Raw genomic sequence first — 15324 nt, forward strand, 5'->3', positions numbered from 1 at the left:
GTTTGTTTGTCATCCCTTCGAGAATATGTCACTCATATCGAGACGTCACCAGCTGTAGGTGACGGGCAACATTTAATCCAGTGAGGATTAATTATCGTGCAAACGCCTGTAGAGACACGAGACCTCGGTTATATGGTTTTATCCAAAAGACCCGTGACTCTCACTTCTTAATGCCAAAATTTTGGCAAAAGAGTAGTCACTATTTATGTTAACGTCTTAGGTTTGACACGGTCATGGTACAAGAGAGACTCGAACTTACAAATCTCTGACCTCCGAAGCGACCGGTACGCCTTAGAGTAAGAGCGTTGACAGAAGACATCTTAGGCGAGGTCTTAGAATAAGGACTTTCATAGACGACCTCTAAGAATAAGAGCGTTCATAGAAGACGCCGTTAGAACAAGGATATTCATAGACAACGTCTGAGAATAAGGATGAATAATGATGCTCGTCTTAAATTAAACATTTTCATAGAAGACGTCTTAGAAGGTTCATTGAAAACTGTCGACGTCTTAGAATAAAAATGTTAGGAACCACTAGGTGTTAACCTTCAATACAGAAGAAATATGAAATACTCAGAATTATCGTTTCAATTTATTACATGTATACCCTGTTGAAAACAACAAATATATAGGACACAAGAATTGAAATATACAGTAACATTTTATGTCTGCGGTCAATCACGATTAAGTATATTGATGACGGCAGACAGAGCACTTGCAAAGTTTTGGTAAAAAAAAATAATGATGATCTGTGTGTTATTTGTGTCAAATAACTATAAATACTGAGCACTTTCAATAGTCTTGTTTTGATTTGTGTCATGACCTTTCAACTTCTGATTGAAAAGGTCGGAAGAGTCCATGTGACGTAGTATTAGAATGAGCTTTTGGCGCCTGAACAGACGGAAGTGTCGTAGGCAAATTAGATAGTCCGCCAAACAATGGACTACAGTTACAATTGTCATTATGACTTGAGCAGGGAATGCTGGAATGTGAGTGACCTAGCAATGAGTCTGTAGGGGGTATCATGCTGCAGTTCAATTGTGTCGATGTTGGCAAAGAGTGTGAGATTGGCATCGCAGACGACCGAAGAAGTGCTGCACCCGTCATTCCTGGAATGATCTCGGACCTGGGCCTCAGTGGTCCCGGAGCGGGAAATTGTCCAATGTTAGATCCCGCTCGTTGAAGTCCGATAGAGGAATAATAATTAAAGGGATTAGAGTTGGAAGATGAAATACTGTATGGATAGGAAGCGGCGGCCGCGGCGAGATAGGCGTACAGATGTGGGTCGGCTATACCGTAGGGCCAAGCCATGGCCATGCGCTGTCTTTTGTCTTTCATTCTTCTGTTTTGGAACCAAACCTGAAAAATTGAAAACAGATCCATTGAAGATTTTTCTTTTTAAAAATACATATTTGTATTTAATTTTGCATATATTGTTTGTATGTATACAATTTGATATAATATGCATGTAGCAATTCATCATTTTAAAAAAAAATATTGTTGAAATTCAACAATACCTTGATGGTATTTTCGGGTAGGTTGAGAAGTTTTGCCAACTCGCATCTGCGAGGACGAGAAACATAATTTTCTTTGTAGAATTCTTTTTCTAGTCTTCCAATTTGTTCCCTCGTGAATGCTGTTCTATATCGGCGAACACTGGAGTCGTCTCCGTTCGTTGGCGATTCTGCAAAATATAACAAAAAAACATAAATTAAAACCTTTTTCATTTTATTTCGTTATATGATTAAGATTTAACACATCTTATGCTCCTATTCTGGCCTGGAAAATCATGGGTTATTTTTATTTCTAAATATTGTATGACTAACACTTTAAGATGTGTTGAATATCTTTGAAGTAATTTGAAACAGTTTAATTAACTTCATCAATTTCATGCTTCTTAAGCAAAGGTGCAAAAATTACTGATCGTTAGAGAGCCTAACTGCATGTACAAGAACAGATTGGGAATTAATGATCGAATAATGGATAGTAGGAAATTCTTTACAATTTAAAGCAAAAGACACATTACTAATTAGAATGCAATTACATTGTGATCACTCTTCTGTTTCATTGTTTACAAATGAGGTAATTAGGAAAATACAGATTGCTAGAAAAAAATGGATTTTTTCTTGTAATTGTTAAAAAGAACAATAACAAGAAGAAAAAACATGCTAGGAAATTCATGGCGGTCAATTTTTTAAAAGAAATATGCAGTTTTCTGTGGTTGGAAACTGACGTTCTTCGAGGATAGGATGTCGTTGAAATAATAATTAGTCATAATTAATGAGATCTCCTAACCTAGCATCACACAAATCCGCCTTTAATGTAGATGTCAGTTACATCGTTTAATGACACGTACAAAAAATTGTAGATCTTGTCACACCAGCTCTTTAAATTATTTACGTGGGTTAATTATAGGTGTATGTTAAGTATCATTTCTCTCGTTTTTAATTACTAGAAGTGAAAAATGGAAGATCTGAAGTATGTGCCATCCACAACAAGCAAAGCCTTGTTTTTTCTGAAGAAACCGTACGCTGAGATCTGAATAAACATGTTTTTCTAGTGGATTCTTGGAGAAAGAATAAAGGCTTGATTAATTAATCTTTCATATTTTATTTTACGAGTTAAAGAAGTTTCAAAATGATTCATGACCGATTCTGTTAGAATTTGGATTTGAAATCAGTCGCCAGGAGTTTTGAAACAGCTTGTAAATTTATTCAAGATCATTTACAAACAAAGAAATTTTTAAAAAAAAATTCCAATAATTGATTGATTTGTGTACCGTGATGGATTAGAGAAGAAAACAGTGAAATAAAAGCCAACTGCAGAAATCTAATCTCAAAATAAAACCACAGAAATTAAAACATTTCAGACCTCATGAATAATTTATTTATAAAGAAAATACCATTTATGACTGAATTTTTCTTTATGTAATAAAGACATTTGTCGCGACACCGTTTGACAAATTTTATGGCTATTTTTTCTCTCAATAGATAATGGTTTAAATTGTTATTGGAATGTGTAATAATGACAATTCAAATACTAAACACTATGAATATTAAGGATTTTTTCTCTTAAAAATGCTCAGATTAATTGAAAAATACAGAAAAATATTTCAGATGTTCATACGAATATTAAAAAATATGCAATGTCTTAATAATTCGTGCGCTAGATAGCAGACTGCAGATATGCGACTACAAAATGGTAAAGATTGGAAACAAACCTTTGCCGCTGTCTGAGGAGAGAATTGTGTCTTTGCAGTCTTTAAGGTCTCCATCGTTGGAGAATTTGTGTTGAGAAGTTGGACTGTTCAGCAGAGAATCACTGTCTGATATTACATCGTCCTCGTCTGACGGAACCATGTCTGAGAGTCTCGCATCCGTCTGCATCTTAAAGTCCAAAGAATTTTGTCGCGAGAAATGTGTTAAATCAGCGCTCTTGACTTTATCACTAGGGCTTTCATGAAGTCGATATTCTCCCATTGCTGTACGGTGCATCATTTTTCATCCAAGTCCTGATATTTTTCACCCCAAAATTATTTCATTTATTCCTTGAAAACACGACGTGTTCTTGAATGTCTTGCTGGTTGTTGAAGTCGCGAGGTGCCGACAACGAGTAGCGGAGGACAGTGCACCTCCAAATGAAGTCATTAACAACAAACAAGTTATATCTATATCTGTTTAAATAAGTCACATTACTTGTCAAGCCTGTTGTTGTCATTTTAGATGCAGAGACGAGCTCTATAACTAATTAAGGGGCGGGGGCAACTGTCAAAAGCCTCACCTGCGCAAGTGGTCGTGCGAAGTTATTGGACGGTTTTAAAGCGAAACCGTTCCCATTTTTATGATCTCCCGTCTACTGTGGATTTTTTTCAAATTAATAATCTTTTTCATCAAAACATGTTCATTTATTAAATTTGATTGCACCTTCTATGGTAAACCATCCTATGATATATTTGCTAATTTTTGTTGACGAAATTGACACGAGGTGGGTTCGTTTTACCGGATAACTATATTGATAATTCTAGAAATCGACATTTTGACGAATTTTGATAACATATTAGATCCAGTAGATTAAGAGCTCAATTGAGCAGTGTAATACTTTGATAAACGCACTGAATATTTAAAGTCCAAAACTACTTTTGAGCAATTATGTCAAATTTCCCATCATTTTATTCACAAGGTCAGTATAATGGAAGAAAACAAATTAGCATCAGCGTGTTGATTTCCCATTAGGTGGAAAACCGTAACCGAACGTTCATTAATTACTAAACAAGGTGCGATGCGGACATTCTGGCTACTAGACATGGCAACTGTCCTGCAGAAACAATATGGCGTTGTGCGTGTTATATTTCGATGTCCAGTTAGCCCCAAGGTACATGTAAAACACCTTTATCGTGTGAAAATTAATTCCTGTCTGTACCCAATTGCCTGAGAAATTTTGTAATTATTTGCAGGTCAAGCTTCATTTTGGTACTTATCATACAGGAGATTCTTTCATTAGTCTGCCCATGACAGACGTTAATGCCCGGATGTAATGACCAGTCAAACAACCGTTGATGAACAATTTATTTCTCTAAGCATATGTTCAGTACTTTTACATTATTCATAGACATATTCCAATTCAACTGTCTACGATACTCTTTGTCGTCAACAAAAATCTATAATTTCGATTTCTGTACAACAAAGGTATTGTTAAAAGCAAGTAGTTTAAGAGAAGAAATTTGATTTTCAAATTGAAACAAATATGTGCATTTATTTGATTATTTATTTTGCAATAGGGTATGTCACTAAATTTATTTTTAATTTGATTGCTTTACAAAATATCCGTAATCGTGATTAGGGATTAACAGTTACGCAGTCAAACACTGATTACGTACAATGTGGTGAGAAATTTAAAAAAAACCAAACAAAGAAATTATATAAGACCCTCCTTACGAAAATCAAACAATACGTGTAGAAAATCACAGTGAATTATTGTGAAAATAATTTTTCATTCATTCCCGACCGATAACCAGAGATACCAGAATAAGGAAACGCATATTTTACTTTTTAAGATGTCTGCTAACGGGAATATTTTTATATATATTTTAAAAACGAAGTCGTTTTAAATGAAACTTTCTGACGCGTGCACAAAATTGGGATAGTAAAAGCACTGAAATAAGGAATTAAAATCATCGTCAATAGGCTAATTTAAAGCAATAACTTAACTGATACAGGATCATAATATCGGAAAAACGCCCTCAAAAATTCCAATTATTGTGTGGCAGTCGTTTGATTTCAGAGGGTCGTGTTATTACTGTAGGGTTTATGAGGACTGGTACGACGTCCTACAGGACCGCATCATGAATGACTTCTGAACGCAACAAGCACGAACAGAAAACCATCAACAGGCAAACACCGTGAGCCACAACACTATACACAAAGAAAATCGAAAATTTTCTTCTTTTTCTAATATGATAGTACATGAAGTTTGTAAAAGAAAACCCTGATATCTTAATTGCAAGCATTTAATCGAATCTACTACCCGGTGACTACACACAGGGAAACAAGAATCACGATTATCAAACACTAACACGTTCTGATTCCAGATATTCTGAAAGGTCAAGGAGACACGGCAATTTGTCTGTAATCAAGCTGAGACAAGGTGTTTGTTTCTGAAAAAAGAGACTTTTCAAATTGATGATATATGCAATTCTTAATTTGTATTACTTCGGTATAATTCCAGCTAATTCTCTACGAGCAACATCTTGGCATCATGATAAACACACACAGGAAGAAAAGATAAATGATAATCCAACAAGTGTTACTATTTATAAGTGAAAGTATGACTTATAGAATAAACACGTTTAATCAGCTTTCAGGTAAATTACATTTTAATTACAACTTAACAATGTGAAAACATAATTTGGACGATGATGTTACATTCATCTTCATTTTCATGTTTTCCTTAGTATATTTACAGGGAAAATGATAAATACATCGTTAAATGTGATGTCTGACATTTTAGTATATTTTAATTGTTTTAGTATATCTTGACTGCAGGTTTGACATCTCCTGAACGACTTCAGAATAGGAGGGATAGTCCAAGTGCGTTTGGTGTTACGTTTGGTCTAGATGTTAATGAAAAATCTTATGCGATTTTGATTATATATATGTATTCTTGTAGAAGGTTTAGAAGGGTCCAATTCATTGTACAATTTATTTTCAGTAAACTTTTCACCTAATAATTTGTTAAATATGGTAATGGAATTTAAATGACATGAACTGATTTCATAAATTAAAACTGTAGAGCTGCAATTATCACTGAATTTAATTAATTATTGTAACATTTTTGGTCTTGTGAAGACAGCGGTTATAAATTAATTAAATTTTTGCCTGGATTGATATTCATAATGTAAAACCTCTTTGACTGGTTTCTGTCCTTTTTCCATTGGAAATTGTCAAATTATATCTGCCTACCTACAGAATTTATGTAATATGGACGCAGACTCGAATGCAATTATCTTGATTTTAATTGTAAAGCAAAACATTTGTATAGAATTTTGCGTACAATATTTTACGCCCTTTAAGAAAAAAAAACCTCTGCACATCAAGCACGACATAAGGTAGACTTAATATCGCTATGTGGATTGTTTAACCTTCAGACTATCGTATGATGGTGCTACTGCAATGTTAGTTTAGGTTAATAATCTCAAATAGAATGACGAATCTTTCTTAATGTCTGCGTGATGTCTAGAAATACATTTCCACAATTTGAAGCTAATATATGTTGATTAAAAGCTGTTCATAATCGCTCCACACTAAATGAATATTAGTTGCCATTACAATAATTAACAGTGATAAAGTTTCAACTTGTGCCTGCATTGTTCAGCTGAAATACTCTACCCGGTATTTTCAGGACTTATTCGGTGTTTCATGTACAATTCTACCAATGAACATTTCATCATCTTTTCATTTTCGATTCCTGTGTGTAAAACTATTGAAAGGAATATTTGTATTATCTTGAGTATTCACCAAAAGTTACACGGACTATGAGTCAAACAATTGTCCATAGTAAAACAAAATTGAAAGGTCAACCAACAAGAGACCCATATACCACAACGCTCACCAGAGTAACCTCGCTCATGATGCAACAAAAGCCTAAAATTCTAAACCCCCATTGTGGTCCCGTCGTGGCTCAAGACAAGCACAAAACGAGGATGATGAATTGTAACTTTGTAGATCTCTTAGTTTTCTTAGATATTCTATTGTAAGCTGTACACCATCAATTATTGAGTCCCTGCTGAAGGTTATAGTTCAAATAAACTTGATTACCACGATATGAGGATGCTTGCATACATGAAAAAGTGAATTAACGAACAGTGATCAATATCACAATTCCTATATCGTTATTGTTTGTATTCACGGAAGAACATATATCGAGCGACAATAACCTCGGGGACAGTTATGTATTAATTTGACATAGTGCAGGCTTGTCATTTTGAGAAAAATTAAGATGGTTCTATCCATATTCTAAGAAAATATCATGACCCCATTCTGTCTTTGAGGGTCATGGTTTGAACACAGCAGAGCGTTTCTAATTGAAAGAATTTTTTAGATGTTTTAATCAATTAACCCTATTCCTTATTATTTCCCTTTAAATTAAAAGGTTTCTGAGATGTTTTAATCAATTAACCATATTCCTTATTATATCCTTTTCAAACGGCGATTTGGTCCTTCATTTGGACAAACTTTAATCCACTTCACATTGGGTGCTTTTTATCAAGTGTGGTTGACATTTTCCCACTGGTTCTTGCGAAGAAGTTGAACAAGAGCACCGCAAATGGTACATAATACGCCCATGGAAATGCTTATATAGGGTGTTTTTCTTACACCATGATTTGTAGAACTTTGCTTCAGGTAGTATCGGCCATCATCAGGCTGTGACATATTTTCTTTGCATTGTATGAATATATGAGGCTAAACTGTGACAAGAGGTAGATAGACAAACCAAGAGTTTGGGTGTAAAATATTTCCCCAAGTTCAACAACCTAAATATTGAAAACATCAAAGAAAATCAAAATTTGTTGAGAACAAAATCCTTGCAACATGATCTAGAGTGATCCACAAAGAAGCTACACGAAAGGTGACGAACAGTGATCAATCTCAATGATAGGTTGTATTGGGAAACTAAATCGTTTTAACGACTATAGAATTTGCTATATGCAGACTTTAAAGGAATCTATTGAAACCCCTGTACCATCAACTTGTTTTTCAGTAGCCTGCCTCGATTTAAAAACTGATCATACGCAGAACAAGCTCTTGCGTATCGAATCAGTTGAGATATATAAACACCATATGCCTATGATAATGGAATATTCCTACATAAAGATAGGGAAGCTGAAATCATCCCATTTATCATAACGTTGAGTTGTTAGTTTGCCGATAATATTTATTTTCAATAAAATATCTAAGTATGAAGCAGAAGTGGACGACTCTGTTACTGTAAAGTATTCTCTGCTATGTATGTTACATCCTGTGCACCTCGGCCCTCCTCTGGTGTTTCCCCTGCTCTCATGTTTGTATTCTTTATTAGTTTTATGAGATTGGTCATTGTTTATTTCAATTTGGCCTTCCCTTTCATCATTATGATAGTGAAAATGATACACTCATTACGCAAGTTTCAAGCTTGATATGTAACAGAGAAATGACACTAGAAAACTGACACGGTCAGCAAGGGACCCGCTGAGGGTTATTAGAGGAAAGTGACATCTATATTTGATATAGCAATGTTTGGGGCTGGTATATATGTTAGAATTGATAATATTCAAAGATACATTGGAATGCAAATTTGTGCAAAAGGAATCATGAAGCATATTTATGAGAGACTGATGCAAATTTAAATTACTTCTGTTTGACACACACTCATCCTCAACAGAGTGCTACTAAATCCCACTGTAATAGGGGATTCAAAATGGATAACTGGTACAAAATGTGGTACATACTATTCGAGAAATGATTTTTGACATATTGATGTCTAGGAAAATGAAATTCTGACATCGGGGGTCTAAGCGTTATTATACACATATGATAGAAGTGTTCTACATTTTTAAATCAGAAATCAATAGAATATGTCTTTACATACATAGGTGAGACATTTTCCATTATTCCTAGCAGAGACATACCATGTATGCGCTAAAAAATCATAAACAAATATCAAAATACTCACGTAGAAAGTTCGGTAACAGTAATGAATAGGGTACACTCATTTTGTATCTATTTTGTGGCTTTCTTTATTAAAAGGAACAGTTCTCTAAGGAGCAACGTGCAATTAGTACATAATTCAATGAAGCAGTTTTACTTTGTAACTGGATATAAGAAATTTTATTCCGATCCCGATCGAGATTTGTTGACTGGGAATGACGTGTTAATTCAATATACGGTACATGTAACAGCAAGCATTTTTTATATCACATTTAAAAAACACCAAAAACATACACATACACAATGTTATAGTTATTTTTTGTAAATTTTCTATATCAATACAAAACATATCATAATTCAAATTGAATTATCTCCCTTAGACAGTGGTAAATAGATACAGTCATAATAAGATTGATTGATTGATTGATTGTATCTTGCTTAACGTCTCACTCGAGAATTTTTCACTCATATGGAGACGTCACCAAGACCGGTGAAGGGCTTCAAATTTAGGCCTATGCTCGGCTCATGCGTGGCGAACGCTCTAACCTCTCGGTCACCGCGGCGGTGTCATAATAAGAAAGATGATGACATACAAACAGACAGAAAAAGTGACATGACTCCAAAATCTATAGGTGTCTTCCTCTTATTGTAAAGTATTTCTTTACAAAATTTGAAAACTGTACAATGAAAACTGTTTGAGTTATCGTGTCACAAAGAAAGTGTTCATAATAACAAAGATGATGACATACATACAGACAGACAGACAAAGTGATATAACCCCAGAATCTATAAGTGTCCTCCTCTTATTGTAAAGTATGTCTGTACAAAATTTGAAAACTGTACAATGAAAACTGTTTGAGTTATTGTCATAAAGAAAGTGTTCATAATAACAAACATGGTGACATACATACAGACAGGCAAAGTCACATGACCCCAAAATCTATAGGCTTCTTCCTCTTATCGTAAATTATTTCTGTACAAAATTTGAAAACTGTACGATAAAAACTGATTGAGTTATCGTGTCACAAAGAAAGTGTTGACGGACAGACGGACAAAGTGATTACTATAGGGCTTGCGGACCCAAATTAGAAATAGAAAACCCCGAACTGACGGGTGGATGGACATCGCTGCACCATAATGCGTCCTGTCTACAGACGGGCGTTTAAAAAGTGAAAAAGTTTACGATAACGAGCGTCAAGAAACACATTTTGATTAGATAACTTCACGTCAGCCAGATGAGCTAAATGATTCCTCGTAACAATATTTCAATACATTCAACTGAAGGACTGTAGTAATAAAAACCTGAAAGTTATTAAGAGTGTGACATCATGGGGAACTTTTGCATTTCCCATGAAAAGAATATAATTTATTTCCGCATTGCATAACCTCTCCATGGCAATGCAAGACACTGATATAGTTAAACAAGCCGTCACGAACTCAGGTACAGACCTAATCACATAAACAAGAACATGCTTCATTAGTAACATACCTCTGTAGCGAAACTCCTTTTTGTCAGGTGGTATATGAAACGATATAGGTATAAATACCATAGGCGTAGCTTGGGTTCGAATATTACCGAGGCAGGGGGTCTGGGGGCTGCGCCCCCAGAAGCTATCGACATTTTAACAACGTAAAAGGTGGGTTTTTTGGTTTTTTTTACCGAGGCAGCTGCCTCGGTTGCCTCAATGGAAGCTACGCCACTGAATACATGTATATTTCAAGGGCCTCTTTAGAATATCAAACATGGTAACCCCAATAGCTGTTGAATCTTTTATTTTGGTGGGGTCCGAGTTTTTTTGTTTTGTTTTTAGAAATACAATCTTATTCGTGGTGATTTGATTTCGTGGTTGAGAAATCTAAGCATTTAATGATTATTTTATATGTCTTTTGTGCTAATGTATAGACAAATGTGATTATATACCGCGTGATGATAATTCGTCTACACAACACTTTGTGTTATTTGGGCTATAGTGTTAAATAGCCATTCAGACCTGATGCTTATATTAACATTTCCTGAATGGATCGCTTTGGATATTTTTAAAATGTACCGCTTACTGCGTACATGTACATGTATGTGAAATTGACAGAACAGCAACAGGTGGCTCCGTCTACTGGTTTTATAACACGCAGAGCTCTTCTGTCTGTGCAGAGACATGCCCCCGCTTTCTCGGATACAAGAATAATCTCAGTTAGTATTGTGGAATAAAACACAATTATTGCAAAATATTTTAATGGGAAAAATATGATAGAATGTAAGTATCTCTTTATTATCATTCAATATCTCGTGCTCCTGGAGGATATACATTCTTTGATAGGTCATTACCATGAAAACAAACGAAAATTAGCATCCACGAACATTTCATAATGCCTAAAATGTATATGATACGTTTCAGTATATACCTTCATTTGTTTATCATTTTAACTATCATGTTGATGAAATGAATGGGAAATCCAAATTGAAATAAACAGTGATCAATCTCATAAATTTAAATAAAGAATAGAAAATTGAGAGCAAGGGAAACACCAGAGACGGGCTCAGGTGCACAGGATGTAACATACATAGCAGATAATACTTTACAGAGATAGTGACACAGATATCTGTGTCAAATGAACTTTCTCGCTGAACTTTTATCCAATATATTTTTGTTTTCCCGAATTTAATAATTATATAAAAGGATATCCCTGTTTCTGCATTACTTGTAATTCATTATGTATTCTGTAATTCTCACATCTCGTATGGAAATTAAGATTGCATTATCATGTTCACCTGATTTATCATCATTTTCACAAACTTTTCACGGCTTGTGTCGCTGGTCTACCTCAGCAGATGCTCCATGCACTTTCAATAAATGATGATATATTTTAAACACACGGCACTGGTGATCTGTACATTTCCGTGTTGTAAATTATTCGCAGAATCACTATTTGACGATGATGGTGTATGTGTCCCGTGTATGAGAAAGATGTCATACAACTGTTAATATTGGTGAAATCGTTTATGGTAACTATGCAAGATATACGTATTCCAGAAAACAAAACTCCCTGTGTTGCTAATTGTCTAAACTTTGCATAATACCCGCCATGCTGTTTCATTTTGCTGTTCAGATAGTTCACATTTTTGTAAATTTATTGCAGGTACTTATTACATTGTTTTTATTCAGCTTCCATGTTATATTCTGTTGAAAATATAACTATTTTGAGATTAAATCTGGATTCTTTAGAGGTTTGCACAAATACTACGGGGATATGAAGCTTCAGTCAATCACGAACATTCATCGTTTGTGTTGAGAGAATATGTCCCTTTTCTATCATGCAATAAATGCCCTGGTAGCTATGGGTAGTTACACATTTTACTTTTATCAATCTCCATTACAAAATTGATTGTATATCGTTTAATTAACGTCCCTCTCGAAACCTTTCACTCATATGGAGACGTCACCACTGCCGGTGAAAGGCTGCAAAATTTTGGCCTATGCTCGGCGCTTAGGGCCTATGATTAGGGAGGGATCTTTATCATGTCACACCTGATGTGACATGGGACCTGCTTTTGCGATCTCATCCGAAGGATCGTCCCATTTAGTCGCCTCTTACGACAAGCAAGGGGCACTGAGGACCTATTCTAACCCGGATCCCCACGGGATCTATTACAAGAAAACCACGAACCTAGCATGTAGATTGTTCCAGCATTTTTTCATTGACCACAAAAACAAAGATTTCTTTTTTGAATACTTAGTTGTTGGTAGAAGTATAAATATCACATGAATCTATAGGCACGTGTATAAAAATACACCATGCGTTATCAAATTCTACAAACGAATTAACGTATAAATGCATCAGGATTCTTTTGAAACCCATTCAAGATACAAGAAAAGGAAAATATCAATTATTTTCAGGACAAATCCCACACAGAATGCTATTAAAGAAAAAGGTTAATAATAATTCTATTCGTTATGTCACATATAAACACAAAAACCTATACAGCAATTCCATAATTATCAAATTTTGATAAGTTTATTGCCTGTATACCCATCATTTCAATTGATTTTATATCCCATAGAAACATTAATAACTTAAGGTGAGTCATAAGGTAGTGTTAATTATGAATAATCGTTTCCTCTAAATGGGTGACTTTTAAAATTAGTGCGCTACGGACGGGGTTCCACTGTGAAGAGAGAAACTAATGAAGGATATTAATTAGACTAATGTTTTGGGTCAAACTCATTATGAATATTGCTTTATGTACTAATGGGTGTCAGGAACTTTAAATGACAACTACTTAACTTCATGTCCACGAGAAGCCCAAGAGTTTTATAATTTATGTTAATTTTCAAATAAAAGAGACGAAAAAAGCCTGCTTTTCCCCATTTACAATGTTTTCCTATTATGTAATCTCAATATTTCATTAATCTTTATCAGGAAGTTGTAGTTAAAGATTAACATTTAATACTTTCGAGTAATTAAGGTAACATCGATACGTACTTTCATTTATACCAACTGTAAAAGAAACACTATTCTGAGAGAGAGAGAGAGAGAGAGAGAGAGAGAGAGAGAGAGAGAGAGATATGATAATCATATATTTTGGAAAATATTCCCCCTTCTCACCCGGCCCTTCCCATGATGCGATCCTCTTGTCGCGGGAATTAAAAATGCCAGTTTGATCAATGACACGTACTGCAATCATTCATAGATTTTGACGTTAATCTGAGTTTAACGCAAATAAAGATATTCGCATCACCTGTTTTGTTTGTTAGCGCGGTTTAATGTTGTTGACAATCTTTATGAAATTATAATGTACTCATTAGTTTCTTTGATTTCTAGGCATGTATCAGATGGTTTTCGTATGACGTGTCATGTTTAACACTGGGACCGCAAACCTCAACATAATCTAACTTATGATGATGGCTTGAAGACGCTTTTAAAAGTGTAAAAAAAAAAAGAAAAAGATTTTCTCTAACTCTGGTAATGGGACTGCGTAATGCCCAACCTGTTCCGTTAAAACTGACCATACCTCAAAAACATTGCGTCATAATATCCTCTCAACACCATGTATATAAATCTTATTTGATTTCATTAACCGTTTACTTTGTGTTGAAGTATTATTACTCTATCCTTTACACACCCTAATCGCTTCGTAACCGGGAGGTCGTGAGTTCGAGCCCCGCATTTAACCTAAGACGTCAACATGAAAAGTGAAGATAACGAACAGTGACCAATCTCATAACTCCTATAAGCAATACAAAACAGAGACGTGGGCAAACACAGACCCCTGGATATACCAGATGTGACATCAGGTGTCTAGGAGGAGTAAGCATTCCTGTAATGATTGCTCCTTCGCCAAACGCTCGGCATTTAGAATTGTGAAAATCACGGGTCTTTAGGATATGACTTTAAAATCGGAGGTCCCGTGTTGCGGCTGGCGTTCGCATGTTAACGAACCCTCACTAAAACGGCCATAAGCGCTTAGCATAGGTACTTCCCCTACAACAGTTGACGAATCATTATGAGTGAAAAACAAATGAAACAACTACCCACAATTTCAATCACATTCATTTCTACCATCAGTGTCCATTTTTAACTTTATTATTGAATTTATAACTCTATATGAAAGGTTAACATGAAAGGTGAAGATAACAAACAGTGATCATTCTCATAAATCCTATAACTCCATTTACCTGATCAGGATATAGGGCTCACGGTGGGTGTGACCGGTCGACTGGGGATGCTTACTCCTCCTAGACACCTGATCCCACCTCTGGTGTGTCCAGGGGTCCGTGTATTTATTATAAGAGTATCATACTACATGTGTAGGTTGGTGTTTCTTAATAAAAACACATTTTATATTTTTGAATTTAGATAAAATGATTAATGAAAAATTTGGAGGAATTTTTCTTGTATAGTCCATCACACAAACAAAGGAACGGCTAAAATACGATTCGTACATACTTTATATTTTCAAAGGATTTTTTCTAAAAATCGTCATGCAATCAGGTATGCATAATTCGTCTACGGTAAACTTCAAAATGATGTGAAAAATCTATTTTCATAAAACACTGAACATTACGGAATGCTTTATTCAGCAAACGAGCATAGACTGCTTTTAAAATTACTCTCTGCATTTAGTGAAACCCTACATGTAACTAACA

General features: G+C 34.9%; 1 protein-coding gene across 1 annotated transcript; it reads right to left on the minus strand.

Annotated features, from left to right (window-relative positions):
• Positions 1-578: 578 nt before the first annotated feature.
• Positions 579-3657, minus strand: LOC125683677 (homeobox even-skipped homolog protein 2-like). Its single transcript, XM_048925116.2, has 3 exons — positions 3220-3657; positions 1517-1683; positions 579-1358 (listed from the first exon to the last, which is right to left on the minus strand). Exons 1-3 carry the CDS (start codon positions 3494-3496, stop codon positions 816-818), a joined length of 987 nt encoding a protein of 328 aa, XP_048781073.1. The 5' UTR covers positions 3497-3657; the 3' UTR covers positions 579-815.
• Positions 3658-15324: the final 11667 nt, after the last annotated feature.

This window comes from Ostrea edulis, chromosome 6 (assembly GCF_947568905.1).
Source record: "Ostrea edulis chromosome 6, xbOstEdul1.1, whole genome shotgun sequence".
NCBI classification, from domain to species: Eukaryota; Metazoa; Mollusca; class Bivalvia; order Ostreida; family Ostreidae; genus Ostrea; species Ostrea edulis.